Here is a 23,116-nt window from a genome sequence, read left to right as displayed (position 1 = left end):
CACACAGTTATCTTAAACAGGATCCTCGGTCCTGGTTTTCAAAAGCTAATGTCTAGCAAGTTTTTAGGACTTTTCCTGCTGCTGCACTGGCTCTGGAGGACCAGGACAGAGTATCGCTGTCTGAAACTAACTTCCAGAAGAAACAAATGTGGTGGACATCCACTAGAGTCAGTCAAAAGAACTCTTCTTCAGGAATTACTTCTGTCTTGGTCATTTCCAGGCAGACATCCCTGGTGCTTCTTAACCCGTCTTTCCTGTACTCTCCAACTCCAGCCAGTCAAGGCCATCCTTCCTGGTTCTGGTTCTGGTTCTGCTGGATGGTTTTTCTTACTTTTTGAAGTATATTAAACATAATGTGGTTGTTTCTTACGAATTGGCACATGAATACTGTAAATAATTGATCTAATGTTATGGATTTGTTTTGGACTATGTTTTTAAACTACAACAACTATCTGCTGAAGTACCTTAAATGACTTCGTTGGTAATTAAGATGAATTAAATTGAATTAAGTTGGGGAATATTCTGTATATTATGTCATATTTGTAAAGAATCAGGCAGTCATGTCGTGTTTTAATCTTTGGCATGTGGGATGTAGTCTTTAGGGTTGCTTTCATTCCCCATGTGTGTACAGCCTCTTCAAAAGAGGCAAAAACAGCCTAAATAAATCCAGAAAGTCAAACACATCATTATATATAGATTGATCACGCGTCGTGTTTTTCTTCTCATGCTGATCATTATAACTTGGACTTAATGAAAATTCAGAACTCGGGAGAGTTTGTGGGCTCATGATTCAATATGTAAAGATGAGTTTTGCTTTTTTAATTGACTTGGTCAAAAATAAACCATTTAAAATGTCATTCTAATTTGATTTGCATCTTTCATTGGACTCATCAAGTCCTACCGCTGCACTGACGTTTCTACAGATCAAAGCTACCTCATTCTTCTAATCATAGGTGCTACAGTATGATGCTTGTATGTCTTTAAAATTCTCCACTGGAATAAACCAGAACCAACATATCCTCACCTTTGTCAGGATGTGGTCGTATTGATGAGTAGCTTCTGAATGGAAATCAAACTTTAATGGGAACGCTACATTTATTTATTGTCCAAAACTACTGAGACTTGTTGGGGGGGCCTTGTAGGGTTCAGTTTCTCGTGACCAGAACCACTCTACAAGGCATTTTTCCATTTGACAACACTGCAGTTTATCTTGGCTTCATTCTCATGACTAAAAGGAAAGAAATTACACATTCAGTGATATAAATTTATAGATTGAGATGGACTTTTTGGCTGATATTATGCAGTAGACTGAATTGCTGTTTCCAGTAATAAATCTCAGGTCGCTCCAGGTCAGTTTGCCATGGATTATTTATTCTTCATGCTTTGGTACAATGAATTGGATAATCATTTTAATTCTAAGGCACATGAACACTGGCTAATTCCCAGATCATTGCTGATGAGATGTAGCATGGATAATTGATCACCATAACTTGAGTGTTTCTGATCTACTTGATTTGTAAATTTGCTGTAAAATAAAATGAATTGATCGAACTTTTATTTTGGTTTTTAGAAGATGAGGCGTTCTACGTCGGCAGACTGCCTTACTTTTCTTTCTACCAGCTGTCAGCGGAGTCAGTGTGAGGAAAACTGAGAAGGAGAGGTTGTTGAGCTCTGAGTGACCTGTTTATTTTATTTCAGCAGGCATTTCCCTGTTTCACAGTGGGAGAATGTCCTCTTCTTTAAGTCATGGCAGCCAGATGAGTTGTGCATGATGTTTGTCCACTGTGGGTTGCAGACAGGCAAGTGTCTCAGCTTGGCTGCAGATCAGCCGTCTCTCTGACACAAACACACTCCACAGCAGCTAAAAACAGTCATTCATGAAGGTTTCTTCCACTGCGATGCGTTTAGATGCAAGTGCATGTTTTAATTTTCATATCTCAATCTAATCAAAATCTGTGATATCGTTCCAACCAGTGCACCAACCTTGGTGAACTTACACCCAGTTCAGGTTATCCTTGGCATGCTGGGCTCATGTAAACCAGGAAGTGGCTGAATAGCTTTCCACAAATGAGGGAAATGCTGACTTTGTCAGCTCAGATTGAATCGGCGTAGCTTTGTGAGAGATGGTTGGCGCAGATCCCTTCCAAGTCCCTTTTTTCCACCAGGAACCATGACCACAGGCACAACAATGGCTAACTTTATCGCTCAGCCTCTCTGCGTCCGGTGTCATTTGCAGTAAAGAGGAACAGGTGGTTTCTGAGACCATGATAAAGCTATTTAGGAGAGCGTGGAGCCTGAGATATGGGAATGTTGCCATTGTGTTTTGAGTGGGTTACCACACAACTATCACAAGTATCTCTGCACAAGCAGCGTCATTTTCAGCGGACGTGGAAATGTTTCGATTGTACAAACTGTCTGTGTTATAATTCCCTAACCAACAAAGAATATTGATAATTTAGTTGATAAATAAAGATGGAAATAGTTCACTTTCACCCTCCACATGCTTATCTTGTGTTTTCATATTTTCAGGAGAAGTTTTCAGTGGACGTTTTGTTTGATGTCCTGTTCACATCCGTCTTGAGTTTGACTGAACTTGACCACTGTTGTCTTGTCTCTCCACAGCCAAACCCTTCACCTCCAAAGTGAAGCAGATGCGTCTGCACAAGGAAGACTTTGAGATACTTAAAGTGATTGGACGAGGAGCGTTTGGAGAGGTAACATTACCATCTGTTTTCTTGCTCTTGGTTTGACCTTTCAGCAATCCATTACTATGCATGCAGTGTTTCCCACACATAAACCACACTTTGATGAGTCACACAGGCGTCCTAACAGCTTCTAAAGTATATTTTCGGCTCTTCATTTTATTCGTGTGCATTATAAGAGAAAGGGTCTGATTGCTGGTAATCAGTCAGACCTGCACATTCGGTCTCATCTTGCAGTTTGATAAAAGAGCGGTTGCTGATTGGCTGTCTCTAGCGTCACTCAGCGATATTGTCGTTGAGCTTCTTGTCCCCTGGACAGACGGCAACCCCACAGTCTTTAGTTGCATCTGGACAAGGACCGTTGGCTGCCACCGTCCTCGACAGTGAGATTAGAAGATGTCCGCAGGACAAAAGAGCCACTGCTCGTCTGGATCTGTATGCATCTTCATCTTTTTTAGCACGAGATGTAACAAAATTTAGTTAGGATTGACGTGATCCAACGCAAAACAAACAAAAAGAAACGCACAGACATGAAAAACACTGGTTTTACTTCTTAGAAAACATAACTGCATTGTTCAGGTATGTAAGAATGTCAAAACATAGAGCAAATAAGCTTAAAGTCTTCCATTTGGTTCCAAAGTATGTACCCAGCTCTCAAAATGGAAGGTTTCTGTCATTCCTGTCTCCAACTCTTTCTGTTTCTAATACATAGATAATATCATGATATGAGCATGATGAGCACAGTGATGACTAAAGTATATCTTCACAACTGCAAGGGCTGTATGTTGGTATAAACTCGGTCGCTACAGAAAGCCAAGCCGTGTGGGATCACTTCACAAATGTCAGAATCAAGATAAGCGTTGCTTTATCTGAATAAAATCACCTCCTTCTATAAGAAAAGCACATTACTTTCAGTTGGAACCAGAGGATAGAAGCCCTGTTCATCTTGGAATGAGTAAAGAAATATCCGATCAGGAGCTTTGCAAACGTAGAAGCAGTTTTCTATAAGTTTTAATCGAGATGTTACACTGGTAAATATCTCAGGAAGCCATCAGCTGATGATGATAATGGACACCTCCATCAATGGCCAATTAGCCCCAAAATGAAGATTCAGAGAGGTGAGCCCCAGAAAGGGAATGGAGGAGAAAACACTTCTCTATAAAAGCCCCATCATCGCCATGGGAACTAGCAGGACCTTCACGATACATTTCTAATGAAGTCAGTCATTGGAGACACATTAACAGAGTTTTTTAGCACTCAAATAAAACTTTTCATGGCAAACGACAAACGTAGGGCATGACTCATGACTTACTGATTCTTTTTCATAGCGACTCGCTCTCATCACTGTCCCACAGTGGAGTCTTTTAGTTGAGTTTCTATGCATCATTTTGGTATGCTAATATGTTAGGATTGCTGCTTCCTGGTGTGTGCAAAGATGCTGTCATGAAGGGGTTAACTTACAGACTGTGTTTGGAACATTTTAGAAAACACTGAAAATGTGCCTGTTTTAATATGTAACTGTGGATATTTAGGGTAAAATAAAGGAAATTTGCACAGTTGTTACATGCAGGTGATGTTTTAGGGTTAGAGGCCTTGACACAGTGGGACCAATGCGAATAAACGACGCGGAATTGCGAAAAATTCGGAGAGGAATTATCTACGTTTCTGCAGAACAAGTTAAGGCTGCTCGATTATGACAAGAATTCTAATCACAATTATTTTGACTGAAACTGAGATCTCGATTATTTAACACAACTATCCAGTATTTTTAAACAACGCTGCGCGTCGTGGTGTTCTCGATTCCGTGTCGTGCATTATAACCGTCTAATGCACGGTTCTCAGTTGTTTAATCCACTTTTACTGCTTATATAGGAACTATTTTATGTTGGCCTCCATGTACGTTTTATACCAAACAACCGCTGTCAGGCTGCAGCGCGTTTCTCTCATCCACCTGTTAAAAGACGGCTGATCTGAACCAGCTGGTTAACGCGTTGCTATGGTAACGCCTCGTAACGAAGGAATATTACAGTGTTTAACTCGCCGAACTATGTATAGGAAAATAATGCAGCCAGTTGTCAGTGACAATGGTATAAACTATGTTTAGGTGAACTTCCACAACCTACTGCAGTTATTCTACATTGACCTGCAGCCGGAGCCGACTGAGACTGGCCGCCTGGGAGTGCTTTAGGACGGGAGAGGCTCCCGCTGCTCCTTCCTTACAGTAACTGCAGAACAATATGTGCCTTCAAGTCAGTTGCCAAAACACCAGAATAACTCCAGTAAACTCCTAATAACTCCAGTAAAAGCTGCTAGATTTGTTGCTTTTAACAAAAAGAGTCGCCAGATTTAGCGAGAAAGTCGCCAAGTTGGCAACAGTGTCTGAATGAAAGCAAAGCAGCTGTGGGAGGAGTTTACAGCACAGCGCTGCAATGCCAGAGACGCTCGATTAGCAGCTGAAGACAGCAGGAGAGGAAACTGCAAAGAGAAAAATAATCACATCCTTTTATTTTTATGATCGTTGAAAACCCAGATCGTAGTTGAGATTAAAATCTGATCATGAAAAATTATAAATATATGATGAAAAATTTTAAACAAACTAGCAAGGTGGATTCCACATCAAGCCACGACATCATCGTGCTGATGCTGCACAAAAATAGACAAAAAGAGGCGTTGGGTTCATCCTGTTTTAGACAAGAGAGGAGAGTTTCGTTGTTTAATCCAGGAGCTGAAGCTGGACCGGGGCCGCTTTGGGATGGACTTTAAGACGCCTGAGGGACAGCTGGAGGATCTGCTTTAGCAGCTAGCTGCATGCTTTAAGAAGCAGGGAAGAAATAATAAAGACGCTCGGCCACGATGAGATAAAGTTTGAACCAAATATCTACGACAAAGTGACATCTGCATAGCGCAACTGGTGATCTATCAGTCAACAGACCTTCTAGCCCATCTCGCTACAGAATCCTAAACTTCTTCCTTAAGACAGACACTTTAGGATGTTATTTTCCTGCTAGCAAAAGATTGCCTCACACCTCCATGTCTTATAAAAGACAAGGCTGTTGTTGCGTTTGGTGGTGGATTACTTTCTGCTGCATTCCTTCAGCACTGCGTAGTTTAGCTGAACCACTTTAGCGTGACTCTACTTGTTCTCAAACAGATCTTTAAATGTGTTTTTACACTTAATCAGAAAACCTGAGGTAAATGAAAGAGCCAGAAGAGCTGATTTGTGTGGATTAAAATGCATTTGTTTTCTCTGTTTATGTGAGACTATCAGAGGAAATTGAAACACGTGTGTCACTGGGTTTCAGGTAATGATGTCAAAGCTGGGGAATGCAGGAGGGACAGGTATTGCGGTCCTCAGCCAAAAGTCTTGCATAATGTCCCACAAGGTGCCCTCAAGCTAACAGTTTTTACACTTGTGTTGTTGGTTTGGTTAATTTGATCATCCAAACATCAGTCGCCAAGTTTGATATCACACATCTGCACAAACCAGTTAGAGAAACACTGTTAGGTGGAGAGGGATCAATAGAAATGAGGAAAGTGATAGATTGATGGATGAGAACAGTTTGGATACACCTGCTGGCATGAAGCTGCAGCACCAACACACATTAGTAACATTTAAACAGGAATGCTGGTGCGGGAATGTGTGAGTCATGTGACTGTTTGTGTTTCAGGTTTGTGTTCAGCAATGCGACGGCGCGGCCTTGTTGTAACTTTCCAGTATCCCTTTATGAAGCCAGCTGCTTGTACCAGTTTGGCTTGGCAGGAAAATTACATTTGCTTCAAAGACGTCATAATCGTCACATGGTTCGTTGTAATTGGCTCATAGAAATATGAAAATGTACCGGAGCATCAGCCCATAAAATAACTCGTGCTCAGGCCAAAAAGTACCTAAATACGACCTCAGATTGACACCAGCATGAGGAGTTACACTGTTGTGATATATTTAGCTAAAAACGGAACCAAAAAGCAGATGCAGTGTGAAAAACTGAGAAAATCCCCACTGAATCCTGAAGGATTAGGAAGGGAAATGGCAGCCTGGTGCTGCTAATCGAATGCTTTTGGATCGTTGACCATCAGCGATAAAAGCTGATATTCTGTGTTTGAACAACACCAAGGAGAAAAGACATCAGCAAAGATCTCAGAGAAGCAGCCGATTGCTTCCCATCAATCTGGGGAGGACTGCAATGTCCTTTCCAAACCTTCTGGGTCCACAGATTACACATAAGTGCAAGATTTTCAAGTCATTAGTCAAATTCATCCTCTGTTAGTTTGTTAAATTTTCACAATGGTCCAGACCAGACCCCAGTTACGCTGTGTGTCCAGCATGGGAGTGGTGAGGATGATGATTTGGGCTTGTTTTGCAGCCACAGGACCTGGAAAAATTTGTCAATAGCTGCGTTTATACGGGGCACATTTGATCCAATAAAATGTCCAATTAGATTAAAAATGCTACTTATTAAATTGAATTTTCTTTCCTTTTTATTATTGGATCATCAGAAGTGACCATTTTTACATTAAACGGATCATTTCTGTGGTGCGTGTTGTTTCTGTGCATGCTAGCAGCACATGGGGATGACGTGACGTGAAAATGGCAGCAGAAGCACGAAACTGACGACTGATGTTTAAGTTGGAAAGTTTAGGATTATAGAGTCTCTGAATGGTTATAAAGCTTGAAACAAGTTGTTCACAGATATTTGGCAACATTTGGTCAAATCTTAGCCTTAATTATCTTTTTAGCTCTTCTTGTTTGTTGGTCGTCATCTTCCTGGTCTTCTATCTTCATCTTCTTTTTCTGTTTGGTTTTCTTTGTCTTTATTCTACCACTGCTGTTAATACTCTTCCCTCTTCATCATCTTCCTCCATTGTCTGCTTCTGTATTGGTAAATGTTAACTCCTGGTGAAAGTGTTAGAATCATATTAAATCCGTCCATCATGTAAACACACAGCTGATCAGATACGCTATCTCGCGTCCATGTAAACATGTCCGCAGGAATGTCTGATTTGATTCGTTTCAGTTGGATGGAAGAAATGTTTGTGTAAACACTGCCATTGAGAAACTCCCATGTTTACCAAAATATTCTCAAATCTGCAGCCATTTGTCAGACAGATAAAGCTGGATCGTGCGACAGAATGATCCCAAATACAGCAGCAGATGTACAACAGACTGAGTGAATAAACAAAAGAATCAGGGTGCCGACCCGATCCATTCGAAGTCCAGACCTCCACCTGACTGAAACGCTGCGGGGAGAGCTGTTTGAATACCACAAACCTCGGTGACCTGGAAGAACGTCGTAAAGAGGAGTGGGACAAAATTCCTCCGCAGCGATCTGAGACACTGATAACGTCTGACTGAAACTAATTACTTCAAGTCGCTGCTGCTTTTGGTGGTTTTACAAGTTAATGAATCATGGAGCAACTTAGTCTAAATAAAGTGGTGAATGTGTAAAAACTATTTTCTCTGTTACTGTCATGGCGTTCCGTAATGTTGTGAGACCTGGTCCGGACCAGATCATTTGGCATCATTAAACAGTATTGTAGTGGTTAACGCCAGTTAGAGGCATGACAGTAGCTCTTTTTTCACTGCGAATCAGAGGCGGATGCAGGTGGATAAAGGCAAAATAAGGAAAATAACAAAGGAAGTGGAGAAAGCTTGAGTGCAGGATGTTTTGATTTCGTTCACTCGTGGTCAGCAGCAGGTGGAGAGATGCTGCATAGTGGAGCTCATCCAATGAATGGAGCAGTGTTTACTGGTCTGCTGCCTGTGAGAATGTTCCCATTAGGACTCGGATACTTGTATTCAGCACAAATGGACCAAATAGTCCTCAGTCTGGTTTTGTTTTGTTGGTGCTTTAAGCTGGAGGCAAACAATGCTGAAGCTCTTTTCTAGATATCTTTGCTTTGTGTGTTGCTACTTCAGCAGATCGCTGGTGTAACTTTATCCTTAAAGGAATGCTTCACTTGTTAAATAATTGTATTAACAGCTGCGGTTTGCTTCATGGTTGCTCTGATCCGACACTCGGATCCAACAAATCGTCTTTTGCGGCCGGGTGAAGGAGAAAACGTCTACAAGGCTCAAGACCAGATAAACGCTGCACAGTCAGGTTGGAGGCCCTGAAAGCGGACACCAGACCAGAGGGAGGAATAGATGAAGACAGGAAAAGTAGGGGGGGGTCGAAAGAAGAGCTGGAGAAAAGGACAAAAATGGCCAGGCGTTGCCAAGAACGGTGCACTCCCCATTTCCTCCGGTCTTCCTCTTTCATTCCTCCTCTCCTCTGGTGAGGGATCACTGGGGGAAATCCAAACACTGCAGGAATGTTATCATTGTATTGCATTAGCAGCATTCCCCTGGTTAATTTAATAGCCTACAGACCCCGCCGTTTCATGCAGCATCTGCTTTTGTTCCACTACTCTTTACATAAATGCATGTTTTGATGCTTCTAAGGTTGTCTCGTGTTCATGCATGCATATTTTGCATGTGAGCTTCTACTAAGTCTTTAATTTGGTCAAAATGAGTAAAAAGCTCCTTTTTTGGCAAAATATAAAGCCCAAGCTGATGAAGTTTGTCAGAGCTATGTTTAGCAATTAGCAGTCAGGGGAAAGTTGGCCGTTGTTCTGCCGTTAAGATGGCACACGAAGCAGAAAAACACAGCAGTACATGCTGAGAAAGATGATAAATTGCAGACTCGGCCTATTTAAAGATTAAATATTTTAAGGTAAATTGTTATTAATTTGTAATATTTCCTGTTTTGATTATATAAGCCTGTAAAAATTTGATATACTTGTTATTTTGTGTGTATAAGGTCATTATCTGGAGAGATGCTCCTCAGCCATCGCCCATGGAAAATGCCAGAAAGGCCATCTTTATTATTGTCACATGTCAAAGCAAATCTGCATCAAAACTAGATGGGCATTAGGAAGAACCCACCTACTATAAAACAGTATATGGCCATAGTCAATAATATTTATAATATGGAACGTTTGACTTTTAACTTGAGACTCCAAAAAGAAAAAGGTGATACCTGTTGGGGAAAAATGGGAAACATATTTGATAGGGGAAACCTCTCCTTTTTCTTTTTTATTAATTAATTTATTTTTGTTCTCCCTCTGTTGCTGGGAGAGAACGTGGTTTTAGTTTATTGTAGAAGCAGAATTTGGGTGGATAAATCAGAGACGACGGTTTTCCAGGTTTGAGTGGCCATGACTCATTGTTAAACCGGGGATTGTTTTTAATTGTAACACTTGTTTATATTTTTCTGACTTGATTTAAGTACCCCTCTTAACCCCAGTTTGTTTATTTGTGGGTTTTTTTTTTGTATATTTTTTTCTTTTGTAAAATACACAATAACTTAAATAAAAATAAAGTATAAAAAAAAACTTGATGGGCATCACGTAACATTTTTATTTATATTAAGTCTTTCAAGATAGAAACCACAAAGTGCTTCATAATGAAATACAAAGAAAATGAAAATATGAACACAAGCAAGTTTCAAAAGATGCTGCCAGCTGCTTTTTCCAACGTCCGAGAGAGGAAACGAGAACTTTAAACATTTTTCTTGGAGCCTCGCTGCAGCGTTCTGTGCAAGCTGAAGCTGTTTCTTTTACTCATAAATGTAGAATTGCAGTAATCAAGATGCGACAACATGAAGTCGTATGTCATCATTTCCATGTCAGGGTGAGACCCAATGCCACTTCGCATCATAACATTTTTTAAATGATCAAAAACACGACTCAAATGTTAAATGTTACCCAGAGGTTTCTTACATTGTATCAAACCAATTTCTCCTTTTATTTTTTAAAGAAAAAAATGTATTTATTCATTTATTTATTTGTTTTATTTATTTAACTTTGTATTTGCATCGACTGATACACAAGTCAGTGTTTCCACTACATCAGCTCAGCCAGGGCGACTCGGCACAGCAATGTTGTTTATTTAGTTTTGACAAATATGAGAAGAAGATAAAACTTCTAAATATGCCAGAATTTGCCAAAATGCTAGTTTGTATTTGTTGCCCTCGGACAGATCTTACAGAGGAAAACAAAGGTAAGAAAAAAGAAGAAAAACAAACTATCGATCAATAATCCAACGCTTCGCGGAGAAGTAAACGTTTCCACATGGACGTTAAAGTTTCCTGATTGAACCTGCGTTGCGGTGGTAGGTTAGGCTGCTGTTAGTCATGTGCACTGCATGTTAGCAGCGTGCGGTTAGGGGAAGGGGGCGGAGCCTAACTAAACTCCGCTGGTGACGACACCAGGCCAGGTAAAGTCTGAGAACAACTGACAAGCTTGTTACGTGTTGAGTCTGGAGGAAAGGTAACTGCTGACAAGTTGCTTCAGATTTTACAAGTTAAATAGAAATATTGTGTTGGACTGGGACCCCAATGGAAGGGTCTAAAATAAAAGGACATCTCTGATTGGATGTTCCTTCCCCGTTCCCAGTCTTTACCTGTGGAAACGCCCCCTTACCACGGAGATACTGGTTCCCATGTTGATGAAGCTACCCGTCACAAATGGGGTGTCCTCCTCATCCTCATAACTGGTTTGATCTCATTGTAAGCTGGTCTTTAGTGGGGAAAAGAACAAACCTTTACATAGCTGCTGATTTTAAAATGCTCAGAAATCAGAGGCTTCTTTCCAAATGTCTGGATAAAACTGGGAGAATGGTTCTGATTCTCTGATTGTCCAGCATCACCAGAATGATTGTCTTCATTTCTCCTGCTTTCTCTTATTTCCCTCCTTTATTCCCTCTTTACTTTTATGCCAGTGTTTAAACTTGTCTAGTTATTTATATGTATTTATTTCTTCCCAACACGACTTTGCCTGCAGATATTAACTCCTTCCACTGTTATCTTTTTATTGAAATATCACTACATATTAATTATTCTCCAGTAACTCCCGTCTCAGCGGTTTCCAGGATATATCTGAATCAGAAGTTTAAAAAAATTCTAGCTTTGACATTTGTTTCTTTTCCTTTTTTTGCAGGTCGCAGTAGTAAAAGTGAAAAACACTGACAAGGTATTCGCCATGAAGATTCTCAACAAGTGGGAGATGCTGAAGCGGGCAGAGGTTAGTATCACTCTGATGCCTCTCGCGGCCCGTTTCGCTCACACTGCGTACGAACCAAGTGCCAACCTCTGGTGGTTAAAAGTGAAGCCTATACGGAAGTGCATAAAACTGCAGTTCCCCCTTCATCCACTAGGGGTTGCAAAACAAAGCAAATCCCCATAGACTCCCATGTTAAAAAGACCAACTTCACAGCAGAAATAAACATGTTTACAGCCTGGGTCAAAAATCCATTTTCAGTTTAATAGGTCAGGTTTACGTTCATGACAACTGTGGGGGAAATGAATCTTTTTCTAACTCGCCCGTTTACAATTAATTTAATCTCAAATTTCTGCATATTTATGGGCGTGTCCTTTTGATTGACAGGTACCCGATCTCCCACTTCAAGTAAGAAGAACGTAGAACAACCGCAGTTTTTAGCCGGTTAACAGCATGACTTAGCTTTAGCCCGCTTACCTCCGTTAGCTGGTTATCTCCTGTTATCTCCAGTTTAGCTCGGTTAACACTTAGCTACAGAAAACTCGATGTCACCATGATGCTCACAGTCCACCTCTCAGCTCCACCTCTTTGCCCATATTTGTATTTTCCGGGCGAGACAACGCGCATGCCCCTTCCAAGATGGCGATATAAGAACCACCCACCGAGCTTCAGTTCAGCTCTTCAGAAACCTGTGGGTGACGTCACGGAGGCTCCGCCCATCTTTTTATATACAGTCTATTAGGGGTGGGAAAATCTAATCGGAAAATTGAATATCAGGATTTTTTGCTACATTTAAAAATCTTTTTTTTTTTTGTAAGAACCCCCCCCCCCCCCAAATAAATAAAAAAATAATTACAAAATTTTTTTTTAATTTTTATTGTTTTTAGTGATATTTTTAAATGTGTTCTTGGGCATTACAGCAGTAGAATGATGATCTTGCTACAGTGCTGTTTTTTCCCTCACTGAAATCAAGAAAAATGACAAGCAAAAAAAACGTTTTGTGCATTTTTAGTTTTTAATCTACAAGAATCAGCAATATAGAAGAATTGTGAGAATCGCAATTTAAATCGAATCGGCACCCAAAAAAAATTGGAATTGAATCGGGACAAAAGCATATCGTTACAGCGTTACAGTCTATGGTACGAACAGCAGCACGTTGCCATGTTTTGGGAATGTTTCCAAGAAATTATGATGACTGGTTTATTAAAAAGTTGTGCAACCTCCATCGAGTCGCAGTTGAATCAGAGGTTTGTTGACGGGCCATGAACATGTCGATGCCTGAGCTGCTCGAGCTGCCGCTGCATGTTTTTCTCACCGGCCTCTCCCTATCAGTCGGACATTCCTGTCGTTCCCCCGGGTCCATGATCTTCACGCGTCATACGTCACAAGACAAAACTGCTCCCTGATGTGTGTGTGTGTGTAAGTGCTTGGACATGGGAAACACCATAGAGCAACAAATGCACAGCAGACTGTAGTTTCTGCATGGAGGAGGAGCCTCAGTGGTTTCTTCTGCTCTGGTCAGACTTTTTGGACTGGGAAATGACAGGTTAGGCTGTGTTTAAAGCATGACACAGCTTTTTTTTTTTTTAAATTAAACACCCTGCTTTACATATATTTTAGTCAAACTGCTTTTAACATGAGGATTTAAACAACTGCTTTAACTAATAATGCTCCTAAAGTTACCATACAGTTCATATTTAGCACTTTCATTAAATGAAATCATCCCAAATCTTCTGGTTTATAGTGCACATCACAAAATCTAAGCTTAATGAGGACAATATTCTCATGAAAATTAATGAATTAATGGACTTTCTTGCAGTTGATTGATTTTATTCTGCATTTTGCATTTCAGTTGCAGAATAGCAACACACACACACACACACACACACACACACACACACACACACACACACTGTGACCTGTGCATGTTGCCATGTTGTAAAGGTTGCTCTGTGTGTTTGCAGACGGCGTGTTTTCGAGAGGAGCGAGACGTTTTGGTGAATGGGGACTGCCAGTGGATCACCACCCTGCACTATGCCTTCCAGGACGACAATAATCTGGTAAAACAGCCATCTTTTTCCTTTAAACTATACGTTTGAACCCGTGTTGGAAAGAAATAACGGAGTAATATGTGATTTTTCTGTTGTCTAGATTTATTTAGACAGATTTAACTACAGTAGGGGGCTGCAGAAGTAAGAAATAAACTAGGAATTAATGATTACTTTAAGCTTTAAAACAATATAATCAGTTTAATAGTGTAAATACAGATGTATCCCTTCACTCCCCGTTGGGCCTTTAACCGTCCCTCCAGGAACGACCAGCACAAATTCAGCCAGTCCTGATGAATTCTGCACAAGTTTACAACTCTGTCTGATCATCACAACGTTGTCATAGAAGCTCCTGTCTACCTTGTACACGTAACAGAGAAGACTTGCTGCAAACCGCAGCCTGAACATGCATCTAGCAGCCTTTCTGTTTATGTGTGTGCATATCGTTGTGCTTTCTGTCTATAGCAGCAACTTTGGAGCTGCGCTCATAGTATCTGTGCCATCTTTGCCGTTTCACTCCTAAGTTCATATAAAGAGCGCAGTTCCACCCCTGCACCACTGCTGGTTAACTCCCAGACTCAAACCAGCACATTTACTTCTTACCACCAAGCACAACATGATTTTGAATGGAAGGAAATTGGGCAACAGAAGCAAACGGGGCCAAGAAAGAGCGAAAGAATGACTCTGAAGTTGGGCAGAGTTCATGAGCCAAACTGGCTGGAGGCGGCAGTTTTTCTCCCTTTAACCTAACTGTTTGTCCACTCTCCTTGACCCCGAGTTCAGATGCCACGGCTGCTTGTCATTCCTTTTCCTATATTCTCACAACAAATGCTGGACACTCCCCAGGGCTTTAAAAATATGCACCACTGCCCTGTAATCATTTATTTCTATGCCAATCCTGAAAAACAGAATTATTTTCCCTCTGCTGTAATGAAACTAAGAGGAAAGGGTTATTAGTGATGGAAGACGGTGGGGGACGCCAATGCTACGACATATTTTTAACGCCTGATCTTCGTCTTAACGGCACCTTTAAACGACACAGAGTGTCTCTGTTTGCTGTCACTTTGCAGTACTTAGTCATGGACTACTATGTGGGCGGTGACCTGCTGACTTTGCTCAGCAAGTTTGAGGACCGTCTGCCAGAAGAGATGGCCAAGTTCTACCTGGCTGAGATGGTGCTGGCCATCGACTCCGTTCACCAGCTGCACTATGTCCACAGGTGAGGTCCTGGAAGGTTGTTTTTGTCTGTTATGATGTATAAATGTATGTAATAGTAATTTTTGGAAAGGGGCTCACTGAGGAATAAGTCCTGATGATGGATGTTTAGTGTATTTACACTGTTCCTGCAGCATGGGAAATATTCCAGCTGTGTGGAGCCGCAGCAGCTTAATGAAAATAAATTAAACTTGTGGAGAGCGTGCGCATGTGTTTGTCTTCAGTTGTCACAGAAGATGGTTAATACATCTGAGCCATCGTTTCCCGTGCGTATTTAATTCTTCAAGGTTCCCATTACGCATTAGGTTTGTGCATATTTAGGAGGCAGGGAGCCTGTACTGCAGTCGATTTGGGATACTTTTTTCAGGATCCACCACAAATGAAATGGGTCATTAACAGATAAAAAGCAGCTATGATCACTGATTCTCTGTTAGCCGCTTGACTCATCCTCACCTGGTGTGGAGCTCCTCTCATCACCATAGTGTCATTTTTCCCCACAGTAGGAAGCTTTTTTGAGTGAAAAGCTTTTAAATCTCACCATATGCTGCCTGCACAGCTTAAAAAACTCCAGAAATCTACAGTCAGAGACAAGATAACGGAGCATGTGCAGTTAAACACGAGGTATTTCCCTCAACAGGTTATAAAATATATGAAAAACAAAGCTAAATACTCGGGCTGTGACAATATGCTTTCGCTTCGCTTCGCTTCAGATTTTTTGGGTGCCGATTCGATTTAAATTGCAATTCTCACAATACTTCCAAATTGCTGATTTGTGTGCACTAAAAACAAAAAAAAAATGAACAAAACTTTTTTTTGCTCATCACCATTTTCTTGATTTCAATTAGGAATAAACAACACAGTAGCCAGACCATCATTCTGCTGCTTTAATGCCCAAGAAGACAAGTAAAAAGATCAATAAAAACAATAAAAATGACAAAAAATTTTTATAATGGATTATTTTTATTTATTTGGAAAAAAAATCGATATTCTTCACAAAAAAAAAAAATTTAAATTCTGAAGTAAAAAATGCCGATATTAAATAAAACAGCTGTTTTCATTAACAATATAGAATCAAACTCGATGTAAAAAGCACATTTAATCACATTATTGTACTGCATTCTTTTATAAAATGTCAAACTTTAATCTGAAAAGGCGGCAAACTTTGGTTACTTTGGTTGCTTAGCAACTAGGGCTACAACAGAGTTTTCTAATGAAATCAACAGGATAGATGCTAAATATAAACTTCACAATAACGCTACCTGAACACTGCAGTTCACCGGGCACCGCATGGGAAACCGTTTCCCTTGCTGACGTAGCCGCCAAAGGAATTTTGTCTGCCCGTTGAAGATGCCCTAGGGAGCCGGACATGAGGCTCTTCCAGACAGGAAGCAGTCACATCGGCATGTTAACATAATTACGGCGTCTTTCTCGGAGGAGCTCGTCGCGGCGCAGAGAGCGAGAGAGTGATGGCGAGATAGACGGAGGGAAAAGATGCAAGATAATTGGGGAAAGAAGGGAGGGTCAGTGAGAGGTTCAGATAAAGCCTGGCTGCTTGGTATGTTGGGTGTGTCTGCAGGCGGGTGTAGTTGGGTGTAGTTAGGATCTGGAACACGCTGCAGAGTCAGACGTGCGTTCACATGCTGGGTGACAGCGACGGAGTCTAGAAAGACATGTATATATAAATGTATGCAGAGAGAGGAGAGTGGGCAGCCACTAATTGCATGGTGTTATCTGGGGGCTGTGGGTGGGGGTTGGCGGTGGCAGCATAGACAGAAGCGGATGGAAAGAAAATGGGATGGGGGTGGAGGGGACGGCACTGTCTCTCTTTTGGTCCCCTTGTGGACGCTTTGGGACAGTAATGATGGGTTTAGGAGGGGTGGGGGTGTGGTGATGTTACCTCCACTCCCTGTGTATCTCCTCCCCCCCCACCCCCCACCCACCCACAACCCTTCCTTTGCTCTCACTTGCACTCCATGGGAGATTTTTTTTCTCTATGCTTGCTTTGTGAAGGGTGGAGACAGGCTGGCAGGTCCCCTGAGGAGGGTGTGTTCTGCTGGCTAGTCCCGTCTGATGAGTGTGTGTGTGTGTGTTTGCATGCATGCATGCATGCATGCATGCGCAACAGGATGTGTGTTTATCTCAGTGATATTTTTATGTGTGAGTATGCTGTTTAAATCATTTAAAGGGGAAATTACATGGTAACTTAACACAGATGGAAAAAAAACTTTAGTTATGTCACCAGCAGCTGCACCCAGCTACATAATCCAGTTTCCTCAGGGAGAAAGCGTGATGCCGTCACGTCAGGGTCAGTGTGGGCTCCACTTTGTTGTCTGACCACATTTCAACATGTGTCCGGAGAAGCCTCGGATCGAAGTGCTTTACAATTAGCAGGCGAGCACTTCATCTCCTGGGTCGCAGCTGTGCACTCAGTCACATCACCCACCGTCAGGTCATAAAAGCCATTAGAAATCCTGCATCAATCTTCAGCCTGTGTAATTAACACAGCCAGTTCAGTCTATATTCGTATATTCTCGCTCATCTTTTTTGGCTACGTTCACATTACCGGGCTGAAGTGACTCGTGTTGGAGCAGCTTGGAAACAAAAATCCATCAATTTAGGTTTTCAAATACGATTTTTCTCATTTAAGTATGTTGTCCTTAATGTCAGATTTTTTTTTTCACATTTGTGATTCCTGCAGCGCTGTTGGGAATAAACGCTAAAATATGGAGGTAGGACAAAACACGTCTTGTTTCTCCAGTTGTTATTTGTCTGTTCTTTTGTACAAATTGCTACAAGTACAGATACAAGCCAAATCTGCAGGCTGGGATCAGTTCTGCAAGTCACAAAATACAGCTCTGATTCACATGTACAAAACATGTGTTTTACAAATGCATTAGATTCCTCTGATTCCTAACCAAACACAGAAAGAGGACATCTGTTAAATGCTCAAAGCTTTCTTTATGTAGACGAAAAAACATGACAAAAAATTACCATTAGTTAATTAAACTAATAGTTCTGAAATTGTTCTCCATAAACCAGCTTACCTTCAGGTAGCTGTGATGGTAACACTGGCCTAGGCCTGATGGCCCTACAGGCGGTCCTCGGTTTACAAACAAGTTTTATTCTTATGCTGTGTGAGTCAGATTTTTACCGTTATATACTCATTAAATACCCACTTAATCACTAAATAACTATCTAAATATATGTATTATACATTATATACATGGTAAAACAATACAGGCAATTAAAACAGACATTTCAATTGAAATAAAATAGATAAACACACACTGAGGTGTCGTCTCTGCTTAGATGGAACCTCGTTACTTTGAAACTTTTTCATTTCCATTTATTTAATGTGCGCCATGAAGTCGTAACGATATAAGTCGAGATCCACGTAACCAGAGGACCGTCTGGTATTGGTATTTTTCCCCACAACGTGAAGTTTGCAGACGTAATCAATACTTGCAGATTTGATCTGAATCTGAAATATTAAATACAGAGACAAATGACAAAAGTGGAGAAACAAAATGTATCATAGCGCATTATAAAAACAGTTAATGCTATTTTTTAAGTTCGTAACTTGTAAGTTTTACAAGTCAAAAGATAAACATCCAAAAATACATGTATTGTCAAACTTAAATTTTCTGAGATTTTGACATGTATTTTGTGACGTTTAAAAATGTCTGATTCTTGGTCCTTGACTTGATTGTCCAACTTAAATTCTCTGACTGGAATTATTTGACTTGTTGGTTCTGATTTAATTTCAGACTTGTGAAATTTGCTTGTATTTTTCCAAATTAAATTTTGACATGGATTTTTACCACCGTATAGGAGGTTATGTTTTTGTTTTTGTTGTCTGTTTGCAACATTACACAAAAAGTTATGGATGGATTTTGATGAAATCTTCGGTATATGTTGGGGGTGTCACAAGGAACAAATGATGAAATTTTGGTGGATATTCGGAAGAGATCCTGGATTCTGGTTTTCAAATAAAGTAAAAAGCAGATGCCGCAACACTGACTACCATGTCATTGTATGCAGTGGGCGTGTGTGTAATGCGTGTAACTTTGGCTATGATTGGCCTATCGGTATGACCGACCCCTGTTTCTAATTGTGTGATACAGTAGAATCACGCTGATGCCATCTTGTTTAGATAAATGTGACCAATCGGCACCGACAAAGCAGGAAATGTTTGTGACACTGAATGACTGACACCTGTTGTCGTCCAATCAAACTGATGTTACCGGACACAAAATGGTGATTTTGTCCACCTAACTACTCCCGAAGCACAGTGGGAAAGGTAGTAGCTTTACTGAATGCAGTTTTATGTTGGTGGATTAAAGTTTTGGTGGCAAAACAGCAAAGGTAATGATGTTTTTCAAACGTGATGCATGAATTCAGCCTTCCTTTGACTCTGGTTGAGTGAATCTTTGTCCTAGCGACATTAAACTGGTATGACTGGAATCTGTGGGATGTGTGCTTTCAGTAAAGCTGCTGTTTATTCGTTTCAATGCTGTTTGGTGGACACGAGGGTCCAATATTTTTGTTTACGTATTTCTGCGGACTTTGTTTACTTGGTCTTTTAATTACCTCTGCCAAGGAGCTTATGTTTTCGCCGGAGTTTGTTTTATTTTGGTTGTCTGTTAGCAACATTACTCAAAAAGTTATGGATGGATTTTGATTAAATTTACCGGATAAGTTGGGGGTCTCATAAGGAACAAATGATTACATTTTGGTGCAGATCAGAAAGAGATCCTGGATTACTTTGAACTTATGTTGGGTGTTAATCACAATATGCTTGGTGAAGGTCTGCGCTCTCTGAGTGCATTTCTAGTTTTTCATGTATTTTATGACTACTGAAATCTTCTAGGATTGTCTGACTTGTAGCTCCCAACTTGTGTTTTCTGATTTGTAAAATGTATCTGTATTATCAGACTTTCATTTTCTGACTGTTTTCTGAATGAATTAAAACTGGAGATTTGATCTCTACCTTTATGTGTTGTTAGTTTTAAATACAGAAATACAAGTTACAAAACTTCTGTCACTACCGTAGCTCCATACAAAAACAGCAAAAACTATCTGTTGATTGATTCTATATCATAATCAATCCCTTTTCTTCAGTTGTTTCACACATACATCATCACATTTTCTTTGTTTATAGAAAATGGCAAATTCAAAAAGGCTTCCAAGACACTTTTATTAAATTTGAGTCAACAATCATGTTCATGTTCTGCATCAATGTTGTCTGAATAGTGCAGGGAACCCGTAGTTATGACTGTTAGCTCCTCTATGTCTTCTGTACTGAATCAGCACTGAACGAGCTGGTTGGTTATTTTGACACGGCCTGTCTAGCCTCGTTTCCATGAACAAACCAGAAAGCCGACCCATTGAAAATGAATTCGCTCAGACCTTTTGACACTGATGAAGTTGAAAAGAGACCAAATGAAAGAATTGAGGAGCAAAGAGCCTTGAGGTCAACCTTCTGTCCCCTTCAGCTGAGTCCCATGGGAGACAACGTGTGCACGTCAGATGCAAAAGGGAAACTGTGTGTGCATCTGTGTGTGTGTGTGTGCATTCAGTTATTCAGTGGTCAGTGATCTGCGTGGCCTCCCAGAGGACCCTGACAGCGTTTCAATAGGCCAAGTCAGCAAGCTGCCTAGCACCACATCTGTCTGCCCTAAATGTGTGTGAGACACACTGAGATGGTGATAGGAGAGGCGGGGGTTGGTAGAGGAGAAGAGCAGGGTGTGTGTTCGAAGATGTGTGCGTTTGTGGGGGATACTCTGCCAGTATCAATATACTCATAAAATAAAAATGTTATCTTAAAGTGCGACATCTGTTTTAAATGGGTTGGGTATTGTTTGTGTTTTTATGTGTGCCCTATTGATTGCCACTTTTGTGTGTTTCCCTATTGATCAGGGCCATGTGTTTCCTCAGAGCCCATTGATCATACTTGATCATTATTCATCAAAGAGTTTCAGCCACATTAGCTACATTTACATGGACCCCCGTACTCCACTAACAATGAGAATAAAAGCCCAGGGTCAGAAACATGGTGGTCATCTCCTCCGGGGCAAAACGCTTTTTCTTTAACACTGTGGATTTCATAAATGACTGCGACACCATTTATAGTTTTATTTTTCTTTCATCTTTTTGATCAGCAAAAGTTATAGACAAAAATACAATAACCATGGATGATGTTTGATGAGGGAGCTTTGCAGCACGGGGAACATGCTGGAAAAAGATGTGTGAAGTGGTTATTTATCTGCGATACTAATTATATCAATATTTTACCTCATAATGAAGTAAAAGTGATGTCAAATCATACTAAGAGTAACTTATCAATTGTGATATTAATAATAAAAATAAGTAGTAGTAAAAATACTAATACTTGTACTACTAATACTGAATACTAACTATTAAAAAAAATCAGACTCTTATAATACAATCTGCTTTTAATCCAGTGACTGCTGGCCTTTGACAGAGGAAATTAGACCATGTTTATTACACATCTCTGAGACTGTTGACTAATTAGTAGGAACAGTACAATTAAAAATATTTTGCCTTATTAATCAACCATTTTTCCAAACAGAGTTGCTTTTAGGTCCTACTTTATGAACTTTTTAGACAGATTTTTCTTAAATATTAAAGACGTTTATAATAACTCTTTTGTAAAACACTGAGCTGAAACCGAGTTTACTTGGCCAACAAAATCTGAAATGAGAATATTCAGAGAACTGCAACAAGCATATACAAAGCGTCTACATGCACTTCTGAAATACGATATTGAAAAAAAAGAATTTTCATTTACCAGTTTGTTATTGCATTAATTTCAAGATATGTTTGTGTGTGGTGATGTCACTTCTTGTTATTTTGGTGTTTGACAGTGTGGACGCCATGGTCTTCGCCTTAGCTGTTACGATGCAAGCCCAAGGTCTTAGTACTAGTTGCTAAAGTGAGAGCCCATAGCGTTAGTGTGATAATGAGAGACCCCATGGTTTTAGCATTAGCTGCTAATGTGAAAGCCCCTGGTCTTAGCATTAGCTGCTAATGTGAAAGCCCCTGGTCTTAGCATTAGCTACCGATATGAGACCCCACAATCTTAGTGTTAGCTGCTAATTTGGGAGCCCATGGTCGTATTGTTAGCTGCTAATGTGGGAGCCCATGGTTGTATTGTTAGCTGTTAATGTGGGAGCCCATGGTTGTATTGTTAGCTGCTAATGTGGGAGCCCATGGTCTTAGCATTAGCTTCTAATGTGAGACTCCGTTATCTTAGCATTAGCTGCTAATCTGAGAGCCAATGGTCGTACTGTTAGCTGCTAAAGTGGGAGCATTAGCTCTTAATGTGAGACTGCATGGTCTTCGCATTAGCTGCTAAAGTGGGAGCCCATGGTTGTATTGTTAGCTGCTAATGTGGGAGCCCATGGTCTTAGCATTAGCTTCTAATGTGAGACTGCATTATCTTAGCGTTAGCTGCTAATCTGAGAGCCATTGGTCTTAGTGTTAGCTGCTAAAGTGGGAGCATTAGCTCTTAATGTGAGACCACATGGTCTTCGCATTAGCTGCTAATTTACGACACCGTGATCTTAGCATTAGCTGCTAATGGTCTTAGTATTATTTACTAATGTGAGCTGTAATAAGCTTGTACAGGTAAATGCAATCCAATAGTGAATCTGAATTTGACGTAATCTCAATGAGAGAAGCTGATATTGGATGGAAATTGCAGAGAAAACCTTTCAGTTGTACATATGCTAAATTCTGGCAGAGCATCAGTTGTGCGACAGTAGGGTCACTTTTGTCATCAGAAAGTGACAAAAGTCTTAAAGCTATTAATTGTTGTTGATTGTTTTTTTTTTTTTAGTTTTTCAAAACTTTATTAAAAACTATAACTACAGCTATTGGTCATTACATGCAATAGCAGACGTATCTTAATTGAATGAAGTATGAGTAAAGCTGTGTGTGTTTCCAGTGATGACAGAAGTCGCATAAGCTGGTAAATTCTTTGAACCATTAGTTAACAACGCTTCATTTAAACCATGTGGAGACGCCTCATCTTTGCAGTATTGCTTCTGGCCACATTATATGTGCTGTGGGGCGGCGTCCAGATGGCCCTCA

At 40.4% G+C, this 23,116-nt stretch overlaps 1 protein-coding gene across 4 annotated transcripts in view; it reads left to right on the top strand.

Moving 5' to 3' along the window:
- Window positions 1–23,116, top strand: part of cdc42bpab (CDC42 binding protein kinase alpha (DMPK-like) b) — a 107,609-nt gene that overhangs the window by 35,413 nt on the left and 49,080 nt on the right. For all 4 annotated transcript variants that reach the window (XM_079255265.1, XM_079255267.1, XM_079255266.1 and 1 more), the window contains exons 2-5: window positions 2,623–2,714; window positions 11,679–11,762; window positions 13,703–13,798; window positions 14,857–15,005. In XM_079255265.1, coding sequence (XP_079111391.1) covers window positions 2,623–2,714; window positions 11,679–11,762; window positions 13,703–13,798; window positions 14,857–15,005 — 421 coding nt within the window. The remainder of the gene's footprint in view (window positions 1–2,622; window positions 2,715–11,678; window positions 11,763–13,702; window positions 13,799–14,856; window positions 15,006–23,116) is intronic.

The sequence above is a fragment of the Telmatherina bonti genome (assembly GCF_933228915.1).
Source record: "Telmatherina bonti genome assembly, chromosome: 16".
NCBI lineage: Eukaryota > Metazoa > Chordata > Actinopteri > Atheriniformes > Telmatherinidae > Telmatherina > Telmatherina bonti.
Note: the sequence above shows the minus strand (reverse complement) of the source record. Positions and strands in the feature narration are given on the sequence as shown.